This window comes from Mauremys mutica, chromosome 2, assembly GCF_020497125.1.
Source record: "Mauremys mutica isolate MM-2020 ecotype Southern chromosome 2, ASM2049712v1, whole genome shotgun sequence".
NCBI lineage: Eukaryota > Metazoa > Chordata > Testudines > Geoemydidae > Mauremys > Mauremys mutica.
The window spans coordinates 123,838,282-123,860,654 of NC_059073.1; the positions used below are offsets into that span (position 1 = coordinate 123,838,282).

Sequence of the window (22,373 nt, forward strand, 5' to 3'; positions counted from 1 at the left end):
CTTGTTTCTCACCTCATATGTACAGAGTAGTTTGTAGATTTCAACTTCTTTCTTTTGCATAACTTTTCAGGGGATATAAATTATGCTAAAAACTGGTCCTGGTAGATTATATTGGTTTATTAAAGAAACAATGTTTTAAAACTAACCATTTATGATTAGGAAACAGGGGAGTATAAAACTGGAAAATGAAACTGAGAAGCATTGCCAAAATATCAATATTATTAGTACTCACTTATCCCTTAAAAAGGATTAGAAGAAGGTGTATGTTATATCTGTGATTGAGGAGAGCATCCATATTCAGGCAGCACTTAAATACATGCTAAGCACATGCTTGAGTCCCATTGCAATCAGTGGGACATAAGTACATGCCCAAGTGCTGTCTATATACTGTCTATCACCATGTGACCATTTATAGTAGTGTTCTACTCTTGCTGCTTCATTCTTATCACATGCACACAGGTATGTCTTCAACTTCTGTTCGGCTTATTTCCCTGCCACTACTGAAAATGATAAAATATGTAGTGATTTACTGAATCCTTGACTTGACAGCTGTATAGATGCATTGCAATTTTGCAAATTAAAAGGTCAAAAGCAAAATACATCTATAATACTTCACCAAAGAAAAGCCATAAAATTACAACCTCGAGAGCACTGCACCAAGAGTTGTTTTCCCCAGTTGTCCTTTTGGAAGACAATTGGTTAATTCCAATTTAGATTTTTCTGACAAAGTCTACAAAAAATTTTAATTTCGTGTTAAACTCTAAATAACTGACAGGAAATTGCTACATGAAATTTGGAAGATCCCAAGTTTCCTGTCACAATAGTCTCACAGCAAATAATTGGACTTAGTCAAATTATAACCAGTTAAATTATTTTAAAAACTGCTAATGCAACTGTGATGCTCCCCAGGGGGACCCAGGGTTCTGAGGCACCTCACCACCATCTGCCCTTAGCGTGAAGCAGCCATATCTGTGCCTGCTGTGGATCAGCTCCCTGAAACCAACAGCCTCTGACTATACAAGCACTACCCTCCAGAATCCCTCAGGCCTTGTTCTCTCTGCACAAGTAGTGGTGGACACACATCAACCCTTGAGTCCTCAGAGCATTTCCTGCAGTGTCTGATCCCTGATCCACTGAACACTCACAGAATTACTGGGCCTGCCATTCCCAAAGAAACACTACACACCAGTTTGTAAGATTCAACTCAGGATCATTCCTTTACTTCACACCACAGCACTTAGATATGTTTATAGTGAAAACAAGAATACATTGATTCTCAAAGACTAGAGATTCAAGTAATAGTGAACAAGAATATTGGTATCAAGTGGTTATATATAAAGCAAAATAACGCTCTTTCTATAGACTAGCTATACATAACTAACATGTTGACCTGCTGATAAAGAAACTTTTCACCCAAAGTTCTCTCCAGTGTTTTCAGCCCAGCCTGGCTGAGATTCCACCTTCATGAAGCAAATCTGCTGTCCATTTGCTTCTTAGCTGAGGGATGCCCGGGTGTCTTCTTTGCCCCCCAAATATAGTAGAACAAACCATTGAGGTGCACCTCAAGATAAGGTTCTCCCTCCCTGCTGTTTTCTTCCTATTAGTTCCTTTCTGAAGTATTCACAATCCTTCATTTGCATTCAGTTCAGACTGGTGATAAGAGACCCATTGTGAATGAAACAACACTCAATGTACATGTAAATACATAGGTGGCTAAACATCTCGTGTATGACAAAAAACCTGTTTTTTACCTTTGCTAGTGACCAACCCCCAGACATAGACTTTAAGAACATATGTTCAATATAGATACACCATTCCTTACATGGTGTCCTCATATACATCTCACAACAACGTTGATGAAGAGTGCAACACGGACTCTTATTTCTGACCTCACATGACATTCTTTTGAAGAATGAGAATCAGGAGAACCCTGGAGCCCTTTGCATCTCCTTGCCAGCTGGTATTAAGAGGTTCTTGGGTCACAGCAACATTATAGTTAATTTTCAATGCAGGCATCAGGAAGTACAAAGTTCCCACAACATCCCTAACTCACACCCTGACTATAGATGTTTGTATCAGTGTACGGTGTTAACTTTATATTCAAGTGCTAAAGGGTTAGACTCTGTTTTCCAACTCTCCTTTCTCCCTCTGCTCCACATCATGTTGAGCAGTACTTTCCTCCATGGTAGTCCTACTCACTTCAGTAGGATTACCTATGAAGTAAGCACAACTCTCTGTGAGTACAGGTGTACTTCAAATGAATCATTACACAAAGTTCTGTATTAATTTAGTTTAAATGAATCATTACACAAAATTCTGTATTAATATGCCTAATAAGGAATCTATTCATCAAAAAACATTTCCTGAATATATTTTTTGTCTGTATTGTTACAGACATACTTGCAGACAGATATTTTGAAATTAATTACCAAAATAATTGAAACTGGCATGATTATTTTGTGTTTTTTTCACAAATAAAAAAGAAGTTTGCAGAATTTTAAAATATTGTGCACAGAGTTTTTAATTTGTTTGGCACAGAATTCCTCCAGGGGTAGTAAAGGTGGCAGAAGGACAATAACAATAACTGTGAAAACAATGTGTCTGATTATTCACCTGTTAAATTGCTACAACTCTGGGCCAGGTTCTCCACTGCAAGAGTTTGGGCAATGCTTGTATTGATACCCATTCAGTTCAGGATGATTAATAAAATTCATAGTTCTTTATTTCACTACTAGTTATCAGAGCTCTGGTTCAAGGAGATTCCTAGTGATCTGGCACTTAGCAGAAGAGCCCTTCCTCAGGTGCTGAGAGAGTGGGACATTCTTTAAGTAAGAACCAGAAGCAAGTTTTCGGGGGAGGGAAACAGCAGCCAAGGTAAGACTGGAGTGCTAGTATCACAGTCCTGCCATGAGCATAGTGTGCATTTTCACCCATAACTATGGAGTCACTATCTAGATACAGTGCAAGGAAAAGAGAAAATGAAAAGAATAACATTCCTGTTGTATTTTCTGTACTATAGTTCCATGGTGTGGGATTTCTCTTGTCTTAATTAGAGATTTTCCTTTAAGGGGAAGAAAATCTACCATAGAAAAGAATGCATTTGGTTTTTTGGTGTCTGATAAAGAAGAGGAAAGGGTGGTCAGCTACAAACTGTACAGAAATCCCGGCTGAGGTGATACCTGTGCCAACTCCAGTTGCAGCTGCTGCCACAGTGCCCTCTTCATTGACCTCTATAAAAGCCTTATGGACAACGTGACTAACAAACAGGCCACCTCCTTTTGCCATTCCAGATAAATCTGATACTTCTGGGAGAAACACATCGGTCATTCCTAAAGCCTCTAAATGTTTTTTAAGGTCAGCAGTTGTCTCGATTTTGAACTGAGGAAAATCCACCTCCACTTCATGTTCTTTCAAATGGTCAGGGCTAATCCAAGTTGTTAATTTCTCATAGGTAAGTTCTTTTTCCAACTGCAGGTATAAAGATACATGGAAGTCAGAATATTGTGGTTATGCATCAAAATCAACAAGACACGGAACTGTGTGAGAAGGTGGGAAAAATGATTTTTCATTCACACTGTGGTAGCCACATCAGGCATGATTCTTACAATACTACTGGGCTCAGTGGCATGACGTACACTAAGAGTGTGTCTACAAAGGGATAAAAACCCCACAGCTGGCCCGTGTCAGCTGACTCAGGCTGCGCGGCTGAAAAATTGCTGTGTGGGCATTTGGACGCAGGCTGGAGCCCAGCCTCTGGGACCCTCCACCCACACAGGGTGCTAGAGCTTGGGCTCCAGCCTGAGCTTGAACATGTACACCGCAATTTTTAGCCCCTCAGCCGCAGGGCTTTTATCTCCATGTAGCCGTACCCTAAAGATTTCCAAACAAGTGTTTGTCCAGTGTTGATTATAGAATCTTGTTTTCTTTTTTTTTAATGTAAATATAATGACCACAATGCTGGGTCACCAGTGGGAGTCAACGGTGGAACTTCTAACTTCAGTGCTCAGCCCTCTACCATTAAAGCTAAAGGGCTTGATGCTGCACCAGTGAAGTCAGTGGGTGTTTTGCAACTGAAGTGTATGGGAGAAGGGTTAGGGAGCTGGATCAGATGTTAAGTCTGGCAGCAATATGTGGCAGACAGCCTTTGCGGATCTGCCGAAGTGTTACCTATATTGTTTGCATTTATTATTCATTCATTTTTAGGCTAGTCTGTGTGGGTATTAACTGTTTAGAAAGGTTGATAATACAAAAATGTAGCAATTACGTATTAATTACATTGTCACTGTGCCCCACTGGAGAATAAAAAAGGCTGGCTAATTGTTTATTTTCTGAAAATTCAGTAGTCACAGGAACATACACAGCCTGCCTTCAGATTTACTATTCAACATGCTGCATGCTCTGCAACAAAGAGGAAAGTAATTTTGTCCTATTCTGTCTGTCCATGTTCATAATCTGGTTATAAGATTACTATCTCATCATAGGTAACTTTACCTGTGTTAGACCCATGTAGTCTTTTGGCAGCAGTATATACATACTCAGGTCACCACCCTTGTATGGGAGTTCAAGCACCTGACAATCATGCTCCTCAATTGTAGCTATTTTGTACTTGCCCTTCTGGTACATCATCTGCACAGGTTTGCTTGTAGTCTGAAAGCAGTGACAAGTAGTAACAAGTGAGAGACATACAACATATCATCCAGCATTAAAACATTTTTCCTTGTACTGCATCTTCACTTGGACCCAAATGCTGCAGTAGTTGTTCATGGCTAGATAATCACCTTCTGAAGAAAGGTATAAAGTTCTCCTGAACCTCTTCCAACATCTCACAACAGTTTCATCTTTATCTTGGACTCAAGGGAAAGGGGTCAGTGAAGTATTGGGTGAGGGGAGACTGGGAAACCCCATAAAGCCCATTCCCATGATCCAGAATTCCACCATGCTGCTTCTCCTCTGCCCCTTTAAAGCTAAGATACAATTTATTATCTCCCTGTGCCAGCACACCCACCTCAAAAAGAATAAAAGGTTTAGAAGAGTTAATGCTATTTCAGAAGTTGCCATTGATATTGTGTGCCTCACAGTTTGGTTGTCCAACTTGAGAACCATGCTAAGGATATTAAAACTACAGGTTTTTCATCTTTTCTTTAATTTAAATTGCCATTTAAAAGCATATTCTCAGGTCAAATTGACCCAGAAATTTACAAAACCTAAAAGCAATAGACATTTAGAAAACAATTTAATGGAAACAGGTTCCACTAGGAACAATTTTCCTTTAGCTAAGCAAATGTTTCCCTGCAGTGTTGCCAACCTATTTTTGCTACAGTACACTAATGTGTGACCAACAGAAGGTGAAACTGAACTGAAGCAAAACGAAGCTGGCTAGTCTACATTCATTGCCCACACAACATGGGGAGGGTGAGAGAGTAGCCCAGGGACAATGTACAGAATGTCACCTAAAAAAACCCACTTTCAATATTTAACCTTAATGAGGAGGGAGATCCGTCTGGTGACAGAATGTGGAAACTGAACACGGACTAAATGGATCTCTTGGTGGCAGTCATTGTAAATGTGGCAGAAGAACAACTCATTGAGGTCTGAATACAAGCAAACCAGTTAAAAGTCTATGTAGAAAATTATTAGACACCAGACTGTGGACTGCTCCAAATTAGGAGTGTAGTGGGGAAAGGTACAAGAAGCACCCTGATGCTAGGCCTCTGCTCAGGGGCCAGTCGGTCTTTGCTCACATGAGTGCTAATCTTTACATGGGTAGTGAACCTAACTGCACCCGCAGCCCCAAAGGGGAAGGGGAGAAAGCTGACGGGCCTCAGAGAAGGGCAGATGCTTCAGCCTTTTATACACTGATTTCCCCTGTGCCCCAGGTGGCTTTGTGAGGCATTGTACCTGTGTCAGGCATGATGCACTCTCCTAGCAGAAGCTTTGGGAAACAGCTCCTTCTCCACCCCCACAGCTGGTCCCCAGGCCATAATAGAGCCCTAGATTCAAGTAGCCATTGTAGCTCCCCATTGTCTCCCAGCCATGTAAAACAATAGGAGCAATGATGTGATATGTGTATTTCTGTAATCTACCTTGTTAATATGAAAAGGTCTTTCTTTGGTGTTTTCTTTCTTAAATTCCACTGCCCATTGCCCTTTGAAGTAGACAGCATTCACGAGAACTAACACAGAAGCATCAGAAAGAGTGTCTTTGGCAAAGAGATCCTTGATTTTACCTTAAAAAAATGAGACAAATTATTTTGTTTTGGCAGTTCGGCAACTCTAGCTCCATTTATCTGTTGTAATAACATAGATGTATAGTGCATGTATGTAACTGTGTATAAGAATATAAACATGATATTAGACACACATGAAAGATGTTAGACTGACAGGCCTGAGAGGCTGAAGTCCTCTATCTATTCACAGAACAAGTGCAACACAAACAGCATTTCTGTAGCTTCCGTACACTGACACACTGATGTGCCTCAAGTGAACAATGGAGAACAGATGTCATCTCCCAAAATGGCCACTTTATTCTTTGCTTCTCCTGATTAGTCTTGCCTCCAGGTCAAATTTTAAGTAGGGCGCTGTCATTTACCATATCTGTAAAGGAGCTCATAAATCAAGGTACTTTTTGACGGTCTCCTCTCCTTGCGCAATACCTCTTGCATCTGATTGGATAATTCATTAAGCTCCATGCAATCAGACACACAGGTGGTCTCATCCAACACCCACTGAAGTTGTCAGAAGAATTCCTATTGATTTCAATGGGTGTTGGACTAGGTCCAGAGTCTGCTGGCTACTCTGTTCTCCTCAAATATGTGTTCTCTGTGGGAATTAATGACTCATCTTCAGGTCACTCAGGTGGTCAAATTGCTGAGAGCTGCCACTGCAGCTTCATACTGGGCATGCTCCAATTATGACAAAATATTGTTCTCCTCCAGGTTTTTAAGCACCTTGTACACTTTACCTCATTGGTTTTTATTAAATATCAAGAAATAGCAGCCAGTGGCTGACTTGTCCTTACCCTTTGTAAAGGTTTCAACCCACAAATTTATCTGGTTTCTGGTTTCCTCTGCAGCATTCAGAAAATCAACTGGTTTCAATTCAGCCTGGTATAACTTTTGTATGCAGGATAGGTATTGCTGTACCAAAAGAGAGAATGTCAGAACAATACATCAGAAAACAGGTCTCTTTTTAGGCTGTCTCCTGAATAAAACAAAATGTCTCTGTTTTTTAGTTCTGCAGCACTGCAAGAAATATACAAAATATTCAAAAGTGTGTTTGTACATGCTAGAGACAGTGTGAGGACTAGTAGAATGAACTGGTCAGTTGGCTAGCACATAGGGATACAGGGCCACATAGGTTTGGACAGTTTACATAAAACAGTCAAACACTGAACCTCTTTGAAATTCTGCCAGCTGACTGACTCTGCCACAGACTCATTGTATGACCTTGAGAAAGTCATTTAATCTTTGTGTCTCAGTTCCCCATCTGTGAAATAAGGATAGTGATACTGCTTTTCTCCTACCTCGGTGTCTGTTCTGTCTATTTATATTGTAAGTTTTGGGGAAGGGACTGTCTTTTACTATGTTTCTATATCATTCTAGCACAAGAGGGCCCTGACCCTGGTTGGGGCTCCTAGGTTTTACTACTGTACAAATAACAATAACTACTCACCAGATTTAAGGAGTTTTGCGGAGGTGAGGCTGGTGTTTGCTTTTGCATGTGATCTTGTTATGTAGGCTGATTTACTCTCTATTTTTTAGATGCAATAAACACATCTATCCCCCTGCAACCTATCCACTTTAGCAGGCATTTACAGAACATCAGGTTCTGGTTACCCAATGGAAGGTGGACCTAGGTCGCTCTTGAATAACCAGAATGTCTGGTTGTCACAGGTCCTCTCATGGTCCTTAAATGGCTGCTTATGCCCTAAAGGACTGGGGGACTATTTTCACACAGGCCACTTTCTACTCCCATTCAGTGGAAAGATCTGATAGATGCTGCCTCCTCTTGCAGCAACCAATCCTTAGGTCTCTCAAGTTTACTTGCCATTGTGGGTGGACTGCAGAACAGGAGAAACTGGCGGAACAGGACCCACTGCAGGTCTTTCTGTTAGTTTTACAGGTAGAACCCAGAATTTATCCTGGAACTAGAAATCTATATATATTATCTCGCCACTTCTGTCCCAATCTAACCTAGTGTGTCTGTGACTGTATATTTATATGTAATTCATGAATGTTTTGAAGCACTGTCCTGTAATGTTTCTTTTTCCCACCAGCCAAAATAACTAAAGATGCCTGCAACCATACTTCCACGTGAAATTTCAAACTAGAAGCAAAATTTGAAAGCTGATTTGAGAAAAGTTTTTCGGCCTATGAATGAAATGAAATGAAATGGTGAGGCCTTGTAAATAATGTGAAATTAATTGGTTAAAATGTAGCATGAACCCCAGAACACAGTGAGCAATTTTATTGAATTTGCATGAGCCAGAATAATTCTAGCTCACTTTCCCATCACTGTGTTGCTTCTAGGGTGCTAACAAGAGTAAAAAGCATTACAATCTTAATTTTGTCAGTGACACAAGCAAATACAACTCTGAATATATATCTGAGTATCTGGTGCTATGATTAAACAATTACTTTTTTGACTATAGCAACCCTATAATCTTTATTTTGCTGTTGATGTACTGAAGTAATTATATAAGTAATAGTTACAAAGCTGAAGACAAACATGGGTAACAATAATGTACTATATAAAACAGCTTTTCAGGGTAAGGTTTACATAACACTGTCTCTTTATTATATTTTTGTACAATGTCTAGCCCAGTGAGACCCTGGCCTGAAGGCGCTACCATAATACAAATAGTAATAGTAAACACTTACTTTCAGTGCTGTTCAACACACCTAATTACAGTTAGGTTCCAATGCTCTGTGACTGGGGACAAATGAGCAGAGCCTGTAACTAAGGCATTAGACTGAAGTTATCTTAAACATTCTATTCTGGAACCATATGGGTTTATTTTAAGATGACTGGTTGTTCTGCCCTACTATTCGGTAGCTCCATGGGATCAACTCCACGCCTTGTCTAAGTGGACACACCTCCCATTCAAGTCAGCAGGAAATGGGACCTCAATTGAACTAAGCCCATGTTGTTCATCCCTATCTGTCCTACAATGTCACAGGCCATGAATGTGATCCCCAGTGCAACTCACCTGAAGAAAATTGAATGTCTTTTCTCCATACAGTCTGTTGGCATTAGCCAGCTCGTAGGAAGTGGTAGATTTGTTGATTGCTGAGAAGATGTCATGAAACTGGGAATGAATCTCTCCAGGTATATCACACTGATCTCCAGGAACCTTCAAATAACACAAAGTTGTTGTAGTTTATTTCTGACTGAAGAAGGCTGAGAGTAACAGAGGCACTGCTTTTTAAAAAAATAATTGTTCTCCTATGAAACCATTCAGATTCAATAACTTAACTAGCTTTGCCTTCTCTGACTTGTTCTTCTTTCTGATAGTCTGGAGATCTGTGGAGCAAAAGCTCTATTATAAGGGCTAAGTAATCCGTGGCTCTTTTGGGATGTTCCACTTGTTACTTATGGAGCACTATACATGCGAATTTGTGGAACAGTGAAAAATGTTCAGGTTAGTAGAGTTGCAAATGTTTTCTGTATGTCTGATTTATACATTCACATGTGCTCATGATCATGGTAGGAGCCCACTGAAATAGCAAGATGCAAACTGAACTGATCACTTGTGAATGCGGTTGCAATTATGGCATCCACAAATCAAGCATATAATTGTACAGCATTTTCAATAAAAAAAATCCCAAACCTTACTCTTTGCTATCTTGTATACATTTTTATCCTTCCCCCTACTGTCATCTACCATCACAGCATTCCCCCTCACCCCATTTTTATGTTATAATTCTAATCTGCCAATTTTGAGTTTAGGTTCAAATTCTCCAGAGTTTGTCCAACTTCAACATTTGTTCTAAGATACCAGTTGGGGATGAAGAGGTAGTCTGCGACTGCTCTCTGAATTCTCATCACTTGTTGCTTCTGAAGATCTTCCTGTTCCTGGATTTTCATTTTCTCTAAGTTCAGTGAAGCGAAGAACCTGAGATAGAAATGTAAGATTGCAACAGTCATACGCTATATTGATTTACTTATGACAATATATAAAACTGAACTTGTCATGAGAAAATTCAGTTGTCTGTCTTACCTACTGTCCTTTCTATTGGAGATGGACATCATGATGTCAAAAGGCAGCTATTCTCAACTTTTATCACTGGATGCCCCAGTGCATCCATTGATATCAAAATCAGCAAGCCATTTGGTGAATACTACTAAATCACCAAAAGGGCGAGCTATATTTCTATGATTGTGGAACTCACTTCCTATTTCTGCCATAATATTCAGTTTTTACACTATGTTGAAATAGGGCAATAAATTAAGTAGTGTTCTGCAGGCATGTAGCAATCTGCAATAGTGGATCCTATCGCAGGATTAGGACTTGGATAAAAGTTTATTATTTAAAAACCTACATTTAAGGAACAATCTCAAAACGAGTGGAAATGCTTTCAGAGTTTGCTAGGTTTAATTCCAAAAAATGCAGTGTTTGTTTGTCAAATGTAGAGTTAGCGTCCACACATATTAAGTGGACAGGAGTTTTACCAATGACTTCTGTGGCAATAGCATTGGAACTTGTTTTTTTTTTTTTTAATTTCATTCCTCTCGTGTGCATATTCCTTTACAGTTGCTAACTGTATTTGGTCCCATGTCTAGCCTTCACAGCAAAATATCTGTCTGGAAGTTCTAATAATGACAGTTGTATTCAAAGACTGATAACACATGATTCTTGATTAGTACTAACTCCTGTGCAATCCAAGCTTTTTCCAATGAAAAATGTGACTCATACAGGCTCATGGGATCCAAAAAAATAGGTTAATACTTTTGCTAAACTAGATATTCAAATTATATTTTTATAACTACGACCAAGCTTGTGACACTTCAGCATTAGTAAATCTCAGTTCGTAGTAAGCAACTAAAAAGGACCCAGCATCTGAGATATACACATTTCTGAAATAACCATGTAGGCTACATCTCTCTCTTTTGATATAATGCACAAGACAGAAGTGACATCAGGCAGTATGAGTAAAATGAAGATGCGGGTCTGGAAATTGCAAATATTGAGGAAATATTTCTCTGGGTTTTATCTGAGATGATCTCTTCTGCTGGGGCTGAGCTATTGGCCAAGAGGCTCAAACATCCCTCCAGGCCAAAATAGACCAATCTCAGCAGAGGGTAAGTGAAGCTGCAACATAGGCCATTGTCTCACAAACAATAACCTACCCAAGTACCATTATGCACAACTCATGTATGTAATGACACACATGTATGGAATGGTTGCAAGATCAGGGCTTGAGGGGGAAAATCTCTTGTTCTTGGGCTGAAAATGTTATTTCCAGTTCACAATTATGTTTTCAGCCTGCAGCTTCTGCCAGGCATCCTTTCAACTCCATAAAGTTCAATTCCATTCAATATAGAATTGCCTTTCAGACTGTTACTAGGGTAATTGCTGCTTGTGCAGGCTTTATTACCCATGGAAAAGGAAACTGCTCTTAGTTACAAGAAAAGAAAAGGCTTGAGGAGCTCAGGTAACACTGCACACGGGATTGCTCTGCCATTGTTGAACAAAAATGAAGGTATAAAACAAATGACTTATTGATGGCTACCTTTTGTATCTGGGTGGCAGTATTACCTCTGGCCCCAAGAAGGACCATGCCCAGGGCAGCTGAGATACTCAGAGGAGAATGGATGCTATTAGATGGATGCTCTTTGTTCAATACTTTGAAAAAGTCAAGGCAAAATTTGGTAGTTGCTTCACTGATGGAGCTCATTGTGAAAATGAAAAGCTGCAGAGGAAAAAAATAAACCAAATCAATAGAGTTCAACAGTCTCTTTTCTAAACATCTTACTGCATCAGAAGGTTTCAGTGGCTTTTTTGCTAGTTATACACTCGTGTCTAGCCTCAGGGTGGAAATGGGCATAAGTGCTGGGAAGACTGTGATACAGACTTTTAAAAAAAGAATTCCCATTAAGAAAACAGCCTCATCTCCAATTCTCCACTCAGGAAACTGAGACTATCCTTTTTCTTCCATTTCTGCGGCTAATGTACAATGCTACAATAAGTAAAATCTTCTACCAACACAGTTTCTTAGAGCAATGAAACACGCAGATGCATCTCCCCATCTGACTTCAGGGGAGTTACTCATGATTTACAGCAGTATGAGTTCAAAATCAGGCTTCCTGAGAGGAATTATTGGATGCTTCAATTTCTGTTTGTATGTGATCAGGACCACATTAGGCTGTCTTTTGCACCTAGATATAGCTAGAGGAACTTCGGAGGAGTTAACCCAGATATACACAGGAGTAAAGGAGAGCCCAATTTGACCCCTGATGTCTAGGTAACAACAACAGACAATGGGTAGAGAATGATCTGATTAATATGTGATAAGGTATCACTGAATCAGCTTGTTCTATTATAAAAGAAATATACACTATGTAAGTTGCGTGAACATCTATTTATTGCAATACATTTTCCAGTTGGGTTTGGCTGATAGGAACATTATACTCTAATCTGTCTCCATTAACTCTGAAAAGGGATACCCTGGATTTCTTCCCAGAGAGGTATTCCAAGACTTTCACAAATAGATAAAAAGACCCGGGTGAAGTTTTTCTGACACATAGTTTATCTGCTAAAAAATGTAATCTTGGTCGACCTGAAACTATTCACGAATCTGACACAAATTTACCAAAGAGTTTGGGCCAAAAAACCATTTCAGGTTGGATTTGTTAAGTGGCTGGTGCTGTGCTCCTTGGCCCCTCTTTATCTTTAGCCCAGTATATAGGCGGTGGCATAAATATCCTCCATATTTATAGCTGTAAAACAGTATCTCTTTTAGACAACTGCAATTTAGTTGTGGTTTCCTGATGACTTTGGTTTGCAGGAACCTATGAATTTCCCAGCTTAATGTTCTCCTCTGCTAATGATTTGCCAAATGGACTTACAACATTTTTCATTTCCTATAAACATGTTGTGCATCAATATGGAATTCAGTTCTAGCGTGAAAAAAAATCCTTAATTTGTCTTTATTCAGAACTTGTACTGTCTAAATTCCCATTGGAGTTGGTGAAAGTTTTGGCCAGATTAAGGACTAAGAAAATATTAGGTGTCAGATTCTGATGTGGACTGAAATTGAGTAGTGCCTTCCTCTTATAGTAGTCCAATTTCAAAGACTCTTACGGATATTGAATAGGACTTTCTCCTGGAGTAGTCCTGTTCATTTCAAGGGGACTACTCAAGCAGTGAGTTGCTACTCACTGTCAGAATCTGATACCCTCAGGGATTTGGGGTAAAATCCTGGCTCAGCTGACAACAACCACACAACTCCAGTTGAATTCAGTAGGTCCAGGATTTTACCTTAGTCTCCAGCTTGTGTTGTTTTCTCTGTACAGAGGCAAACAAACTTTCCTCAGAAACTGGAAAATGTTTCTAGCTGACAATAATTCCAGACTCCCTTAGAATATCTGACCTATAGTCTCTGCTGTAAATTGATCCTTATCCAAATACTTGTTTGACACGCAAATCATGCATGGTCTTTATTATTATTTAAAGATTGATTTCAACCTCCTTAGGTGCTTTTGAAAATCCCAATACACACCAATGTACATCTTTAGTTGCCTAAATACCTTTGATCATCTGGTTCTCAGGCCTTGGCCTCTTAGGTTTCCCTGACTGTCAACATGGTTCTTTATGGAGTATCCAAACACATACTAAGTCATGGATTCTTTTGTCATGAGAAGTCAAACAAGAAGGTGGGCAAACTAAAAATATCCTTTTTCTTCCCCCTCAGGTGAACAACAATTTAGTCCTTGGCCCACGAATTTTCTGTATTGTGCCATCTCAGAGAAAGAACTACAACCTGCAGAGATTTATCCTTATTTATCCAATTCAAGATTTTAAGGAACAAGATTGTCATCTACTCAAGAAAATTCTTCCTTTGATTCATCTTGCCCCATATCAGCATCTTTTCTTAAAACTCTGCAAGTTTATAATACTTACACTCTGTTTTCTAAAAACAGAAATCTAAACTAAACTCACAATGAAAATGTTCAAGCCCTGTTTTACTGCCTGACGTGGATGTTATCATTTAATCTGCCCAGGGTTTTACTAATTCAGAATAAGTTTCAAAGAAAGCTAATTGTGTCTACACAAATATCTATATTACCTTAGAGTCCTGTGAGAGAGAAGGAATTACTTGTGTCCTCGGCCAAGTTCTGGGTCTGTTTGTTAGGCAATTGATATGTTTAGATATATAGAACAGTTGCACTTCCTTCCAGCCTACATCATCCACTCTTACAGGTCTATCTGTTTCACCACTTACGCTTACACCTCCTCCCTACCAATTTCCACAACTTTCTGTTGTAATGGTTGCCTTGATTGTTGACATACCATATATTTGTATGGCAGTAAATAAGTTTAGAAATAAAATGAGATTGCACCTTCCTTTCTTTCTAGCCTATATTCTCCACCCCTAGTGCTCAATATGTTTCCCCACATAAGCCTTCTCTTCCTCCCAACCACTTTCCAGAAATTATTGTTGTAAAGTTTGACCTGATTATTGATCCATTGTATGTATTTTAAACAGAAATCTTAGAGATTTAGATGAATACAATGATCTTATAAGAGCTGGTATTTTAGACATAGGATAAGCAAAAATAACACCAAATGGCCTACTGTAAGAATGGCTGGTGATGTTGTCCATTGCAACTCTCTTCTGTTTAAAATAAGTACAGTTAGTGTTTAACTTACACCAAACCACACAAATGTCTGTCTTTGTGCTGGATGGGTGTTCTGTGTGGCCTGATTCTCGATTGCATTATTCCAGTGTTAAACCAGTGTAACTCCATAGATATCAACTGAGGCGTATCAGTGTAAAACTGGAGTAATGCAGGGATCAATTAGGCCTTGTGACTCCACCATCCTAATTTAAAACCATTAGGACTATGGATACTGCCATGCCAGTTCAGACAAACAATCAAACTGAGCCTGGTATTCGGTCCTCAGCAGTGACCAATACCAGATGTTTAAGTGGAGGATGTAAGACTCCCAAAATGGGCTTGTCAAAGAATGCATGGAGTGAGCGCTAAAATATTCCCATGTAGGAAGCTTCTCTCTAATTCAAGGCAGCTGTGGGTGCTCTGTGTACTGAAGGATGAGGGCTAGTATCCCTTTTTAATTTAAAGGCTGGATTAAAGAACATCCTTTGATACACAAACTGATCTGCACTCAGTGCACTGGATGCTGAAGTGTAGAACCATTTTTTTTAAATCAAAGGGTTTTTTGTTTGTTTATTTCATGCTGAGACCCACCATGAAAATTAGTAGCTCATGTACAGCCAAGAGTTCCCGCTCTCCAAGACAGCAGAAAAGGAATTCTGAATTAAACAGGTACCTTCATTCTGCATAGGTTGGTCTTGTATTTTGAAAATCCAAGTCTGTTAGCTGTGTGAAGGAGCCCTTTTCTTGAAAGTGTGTCTGTGCAGACATATACCATAAAAGCGACTTCTTTGGGGTTACATTTTAGCACACAGCTTTATCATGTTATATTCAACAGGACAGTATTTAAATGGAATGTGTTCATGCAGTCGTAGTGGGTATAATAAAATAAATAAACCCTTATGTAACATTATTTCATGTTTGTTCTTTTCCCATCCAGGAAGCAGAACCAAGAAGAAAGGTGTGTGCTGCATCCCAGAAGCATGGACTTCCAAAGTGCTTGCAGGCAGGTGGGAATATTTTCAATATACCTGGAGGTTCACTAGTGTACCCAGTTTATTTAATCTCTCCCCTGAATTCAAGGAGTTAGGACAGGGGTCAGCAACCTTTCAGCTGTGGTGTGCCGAGTCTTCATGTATACGCTCTAATTTAAGGCTTCGCATGCCGGTAATACATTTTAATGTTTTTAGAAGGTCTAAGTCTATAATATATAACCAAACTACTGTTGTATGTAAAGTAAACAAGGTTTTCAAAATATTTCAGAAGCTTTATTTAAAATTAAATTAAAATGCAGAACTTATTAGTTTAGTGTGATCCTTGCCCTTGCTTTTCCTTGCTGAGTTTTCCAATGTCTGGTGGCATCTATTTAGATACTTTAAGCTGCAGACAGGCTTCTGAGTTATAAGTTGATAACCAGCTGGCAGCAGGTCAGTGGCTGGAACCCCAGATCGGCAGCTGAGGTGAGTGGAGCTGGCAGCTGGTAGGGTTGAGCAGTGCCGGAAGCCTGGACCCTGTCTGGCAGCGGGCCTGCACTGGAACTCCAACTGGAAGCAAGGTGAGTGGGACTGCGGATGGGACCCCGTCTGGCAAGGGGCCAGCAGCCAGAAACCCAGAGCAGCTGCGGGCTGAGCGGCTCAGCCCGCCACCGCTCTGGGGTTTCCACCACCGACTCCTGTCAGCTGGGGTCTTAGCCCGCTGCTGGCCTGGGGTTTCGGCTGCCGGCTCCTGCCAGCTGGGGTCTCAGCCTGGGGTTCCTTCCCCCAGGCCAGTAGCGAGTACTGAGTGCGGCTGTGGCGGGTGTGGGGGGACCCCGGCTGGCAGGGGCCAGCAGCGGGAACCCTGGAGAGGCAGCAGGCTGAGCAGCTCCCTTATTTAAATATCACTTCCTTATTTACTTTCTCCACACCAGTTATGATTTTATAGACCTCTATCATATCCCTCCTTAGTCATCCCTTTTCCAAGCTGAAGAGTTCCAGTCTTACTAATCTCTCCTCATATGGAAGTCATTCTGTACCCCTATTCATTTTTGTTACCCTTTTCTGAATCTTTTCCAATTCCGATATATCTTTTTTGCAGTAGGACAACCACATCTGCACACAGTATTCAAGATGTGAGCGTACCATGGATTTATATAGAGACAACATGACATTTTCTGTCTTATTATCTATCCCTTTCTTAATGATTCCCAACATTGTGTTCACTTTTTTGACTGCTGCTCCACATTGAGTGGATGTTTTCAGAGAACTATCCACAGTGACTCCAAGATCTCTTTCTTGAGTGGTAACAGCTAGTTTAGAACCCATTATTTTATATGTATAGTTGGGATGATGTTTTCCAATGTGCATTACTTTGCATTTATCAACATTGAATTTCATCTGCCATTTTGTTACCCAGTCACCCAGGTTTGAGAGGTCCTTTTGTAGCTCTCCATGGTCTGCCTGGGACTTAACTGTCTTGAGAGTTTTGTATCATCTGCAAATTTTGACATTCACTGTTTACCCCTTTTTCCAGAACACTTGCAAGCAGTCTGCAAACAAGAAAAAATGCCAGTAGAAATGTAAAGATTACAAAACATTTACATTCAAATGGTTTTATTGCATTGCTAGCCATGCCTATGTTAAGTCAATATAACTTATGAGACTGTGGACCAGATCCTCATCTGCACCTACTTGTGTACTCTTTGTATGCCTGCACAAGTAATTGTTTTATTCCTGAGATGTATTTCTCTATATCAAACTTATTCTTCTGCTTTGTGGTTGTACTAAGAAAAAGTGCAATTTGCAATCATTGGAAAAAGCAAGCAGTGCATTTTTATTGTGCATTTGAGGGTCGTAGCCAAATATTATCAAGTCCTCTAACCACATGACCAGAAGAGAAAAATGCTGAGTAATTTGCATTATTTGTTGTCCCCCAAGCTACAAAGACTGGCCAATAATACAGGAAAGTGAAGTAAAATTACCCAAGCTATTGAGACACTTGAGGTGATGTCTTTGTGGTATAGTCCTGCTGCTGCAAGATCCTGTTTAGCAACAGAAATCTGGTGGTTACGGGGAGCAGACTCTGCCAAAGAAGAGGATGGTCTAAGTTTTATTGTGCCTGTTGAAGAAGAGGAAAGGGTGATCTGCTGCAAATTGAATAGCAGAAATGAGACTTTGTGCTGTCATAGAAGCCGCACTAGCAGCTGCAGCCTGAGTGCCTTTTTCATTGATCTCCACAAAGCACTCATGAAAAGTATTTGACAAAACCAGATCGTTTTTCTCAGACATCCCTTTGAAATCAGCTCACTTCTAACTGAAGGCATCTCGCACCCCCATGCTGCTCAAAGTAGATTTGAGGTCATAACTCTCTTCCATTTTGATCCTGGGCAGATACACATCCACTTCAGTTTTCTCCATCATTTCTGAGCTGGTCCATCTGGATAACGTCTCATACGACCAGTCTGTTTCTAGCTTCAGTTAATTAAAAAAGAGAGAATCAAACATTACACAGTGAAAATGAAACTTCCTTAACATTGACGTCCTTCATAATCCTAAATGGAGAAACTATAGAGATGGTTTACAACTATCGTAAAGATCACTGAAAAGCTTCTGGCTAGTTTACAAGTGTCTTCTCAACTGTAAAGTAGGGTGTTTTCTTACAGTAGGTTAGTGTAGTAACTGGAAGATTTCAGTGTTTGGATGATCATGATAATCACTTCTGGCTTTAATCTGACGTCCTGCACATTGGTGGCTGCAGAATCATACCCTCCTGCTCCTGCAATAGGCCCATAACCTCTGTCTGAGTTACTGAAATCCTCAAATCTTGTTTTAAAGAATTCAAGTTACTTAGGCCTTGGCTACACTTGCAAATTTGCAGCGCTGCAGCAGGGTGTGAAAAGGGTGTGTTTTCACACCCTGCTGCAGCGCTGCAAATTGCGGCGCTGCAAAGCGCCAGTGTGGTCAAAGCCCCAGCGCTGGGAGCGCAGCTCCCAGCGCTGTACGTTATTCCCCACAGGGAGGTGGAGTACGGACAGCGCTGGGAGAGCTCTCTGTCAGCGCTGGTGCTTTGACTACACTTAGCGCTTCAAAGCGCTGCCCCGGCAGCGCTTTGAAGTGCAAGTGTAGCCAAAGTCAGAGAATCCACCGTTTACTCTTGTTCAAACTAGCAAGTGACACATGCCCCATGCTACAGAGAAAGGTGAAACCCCCCTGGGTCTCTGCCATGCTGACCTGGAGGAAAATTCCTTCCTGACCCCACATAGTGAATACTTTCAGTATTGAGTATTTGTAGTGTAATAGCAGCTGAGTCCTGTTGTACATGATAGTAACCATATTGTATGTCTTGAGTTTTTGGCATTCTAGCATATCTTGGAACTGATCCAGCAGAGCTTCTGTCCCAGCAGAACTCCAGTTAAAGTTAACGGTATTCTTGACTGAGTAAGGGCTGCAGGCTCATTACATTGGTGCTGGTGTCCTTACAGATTAGTGCTGGGGAAAACTTCAAAGATGTAGATAGTGTAGTATGAAGTTTTCCCATCTATCCTGGCTTTTTGTCAATGGTTCTAGTAGTCTCTGGTTCTGCTTGGGCTGAAAGTACTGCCTTTCTTGCAGGATTTGGGGGCTTCTGCGTCTAGGACTGGATGACAGCAAGAACTGAAAAAAAAAGTGTTGGGTCTATGAAAATCTTGTCAAAGGTCAAAAAAGGCTCAGGTTCTCAGGTTCTCTGAGCCAGATCTTTTCACCTGTTCCTAATACAAGAATGTAGCATCACTTACCATAAGACAGCAGCCATTTAAACATCTAGGACATAAAAACAATTGAATTCCCTGTATTAATATGATTAATTTCTTTACCATTTCTAGGCCAGTGATGTCATTGCTGATGTCATCTGGTAGCAGTATGAGTGTGCTGAGGTCATTATTGACATATGGGAGCTCAACAATATGCGTGTGTACTGTTTGTATGTAGGTCCAATTAAATTTCCCTCTCTGGAACATCATCTGCACTGGCTTAGTTGTATTCTGCAACAAGGCAAAGGAGGACAAATGACACTTTTAAAGGATCAGGTGAAAACAATATGGTTAAGAATGAAAGTTAAATTTTCTTGCCTGTGCTGCTTCTAACTAGTTAGGGTTGCTAAAAAGTGATACTTCATAGAACCAATTTATTTTTACTATTTATACTGATATTTCAATGTCTCAGCTTTGACACTGAGGTTGTATCTACTCAACAATTTAAGCCCAGGATCCATGTTAAGCTGGGACCTAGGGTTGAGCCCTGTTGGTTTCCTGTGTGCTTGTTTTGGGTCCCAGAAGTCCTCCGGATGTATCCCAGAGTTCCTGGCAGCCAAGGCAGCCGCCAGAAGTGCCATTACTGCCTGGCTGAGCCAGTTCCCACTGCTCCAGCTACTCCTTGCTGCTGCATGGAGCTTGCCTGGAGGAGGGAGCAAAGCTGACAGGCAAGAACTGGCTCACAGTCACTGAGATGTTGAGGGTCATCCCTCGTCAGCTGTGCTGAGCCAAGAGCTCTGCTGCTCCGCCTTCCTGCAGGGCAGTGCTTGGTCCCAATCTGCTCTCTGTCCCTTGCCCCTGGACCCCCCTGGGTCTCCCTGGAGCTGCATCTGCAGGGGCACAGTGAGCACTGTGAGGGTGGTGAGTGGGAGTTGTCCCCAAAACTTTCCTGCAGCCCCCTGGGGATCCCTGATCCCTGCCTCCTGGGATACAGTGGGTGCCGGAATAAGGGAGCCCACAGGGTGCTGGAGCACACTGCACCCAGGCCATGGGGATGCACTTTGCTACTCCATAGCCGGCAGCAGCCAGGCTGGGACGTGTGTTTTTCTTCTGGTACCTTCATTTTATGTCAAACCTCAAAATTGGCCAAAAAATCCCAAAGAAACAAAAACACCTTCACTGAGCATCTTATTTTAAATATTAAGAATTGAAAAGTTTAATTTTAAATGGTTGACAGCCCTGGAGACTGACGTCCTAATTCTCCCAAGAACAGGTGGACATGGGCATTTTCCTGCCACTGTGACTTGGCCTAGAGCTGGAGAGCCCAATTTTCAGATTAGATGGTAGTTCAGTATAAAGCCTTCTCAAACTGCAGTCAGGGCCAGCTCTAGGTTTTTTGACACCTCAAGCAAAAAACTAGCCACCCCAAGCTCCAAGAGCGCAACTGGAATTGTGCCGCCCCAAGCACGTGCTTGCTTTGCTGGTCCTGACTGCAGTCATTCTACTGAGACAGCCACCAAAGGAGCTCATTATGCGGTTTATGTACTCCTGCGTGTCTTGTGAGCCCCTGAGTCCCATCGGTAGCACCCTCATAGTGAGGGAACAGGGTGGGCAATAGGCTAGAGTGTCAACATTGCAGGGTAGGGGGTACTAGGAACCTTAGGATATGTTTACTTTGACTCTGGTCTGTGCACTGCACTCAGGGCCAGCTCTAGGTTTTTTGCTGCCCCAAGCAAAAAAAAATGTGTCTGCCCCCCACCCCAGCCCTGGGATCCCACCCCCCCGCCCACCAGTGGCCCCTCTCCCGCCATCCCAGCAGTGGATTCTCTCTTCACTCCACCCACCCGCACCCCCTGCTGCCCCAGCACTGTGCTCCCCGCCACCAAAGTGACCTCCTCATTCACCACAGCAGTCCCCGTTTACACTTGCAGTTGGGATCAAACAGTTTCTCCTATTTTTATTTCATTTTCCTATACATCTTGCCACCGTCCCCCGCAACCCCATCTTTAGTGCTCCAAATGCACAGGGAAGGCATAGGGACTAACCCTCAAACCTTGTACCCGGAAAGGGATGGGGATCCAGTAAAGAGGGTTCAGGCAGAGGAGCAGGTGTGGGGGTGCTTTGGGGCTCTACACTGGCAGAGAAGTGGGGTGTGATGTATTCATGGAGGAGGAGAGGGGGGTATCAGGAGGGTTGTGGGAGAAGAGGTGCAGAGGAAGAGGGGAGGTGCGGGAGGAGAGGGCTGGGGGAGGGTCCAAGGGGGTGAAGGGAGAGTACAAGGGGACGGGGCGTGGCGAAGGAGCGATGGGGGGAGGTACAAGTGGAGGGAGTGCAAGGGCTGAGAGAGGCAGGCACTGTCAGCTGCTTCCACAGCCCCGTGCAGGCAGAGAGGAGGGACACTGACCCCCGCAGGTGCCTGAGCCACGGGGGTCCCCCAGGCAGGGCAGTATCCCCGGCTGTGCCGCTCGGAGCTGGACTCTGCCTTTCCACGCCCAGGGCAGGCAGCGCGGGCCTAAGGTGGGAGAGGTGCGCAGCGGGCTGGGTCCGGGGGCAGGAGGGGGCGGCGGCAGCTCCCTGGCAGCTCGGGCTGCCCAGCCACTCACCCTGTCAGCGCGCGAGCCAGGATCTGTGCCCCCTGCCCAGCCCAGTGGGGAGGAGACCGATTGGAGCAGGGCATCCAGGGAGATACTCTGACTCACTGCTACTCTAGCGGCAGCTCTGGCTCCATCTGATCTGCCGCCATCAGGGCTACTTTGGGAACAGCTCTCCGCTCGCTCTGGCGTGCCTGGCTCAGTCCTTCCCTGGTTTATTCCCGATTGCGGCGGAGG

The 22,373-nt window shown here is 42.1% G+C and overlaps 2 protein-coding genes across 2 annotated transcripts; both read right to left on the reverse strand.

The window, feature by feature from the left end:
• Window positions 1–2,458: 2,458 nt before the first annotated feature.
• Window positions 2,459–14,318, reverse strand: LOC123364016 (serpin B3-like). Its single transcript, XM_045005703.1, has 8 exons — window positions 14,288–14,318; window positions 11,732–11,911; window positions 9,997–10,113; window positions 9,208–9,351; window positions 7,018–7,135; window positions 6,084–6,226; window positions 4,492–4,647; window positions 2,459–3,468 (listed from the first exon to the last, which is right to left on the reverse strand). The coding sequence occupies exons 2-8, from the start codon at window positions 11,894–11,896 to the stop codon at window positions 3,064–3,066; spliced, it is 1,248 nt and encodes a 415-aa protein (XP_044861638.1). The 5' UTR covers window positions 11,897–11,911; window positions 14,288–14,318; the 3' UTR covers window positions 2,459–3,063.
• A 3,778-nt stretch (window positions 14,319–18,096) lies between these two features.
• LOC123364017 (leukocyte elastase inhibitor-like) lies at window positions 18,097–22,373 on the reverse strand. The gene is made up of 3 exons (XM_045005704.1): window positions 22,245–22,373; window positions 19,669–19,836; window positions 18,097–18,286 (listed from the first exon to the last, which is right to left on the reverse strand). Exons 2-3 carry the CDS (start codon window positions 19,813–19,815, stop codon window positions 18,125–18,127), a joined length of 309 nt encoding a protein of 102 aa, XP_044861639.1. The 5' UTR covers window positions 19,816–19,836; window positions 22,245–22,373; the 3' UTR covers window positions 18,097–18,124.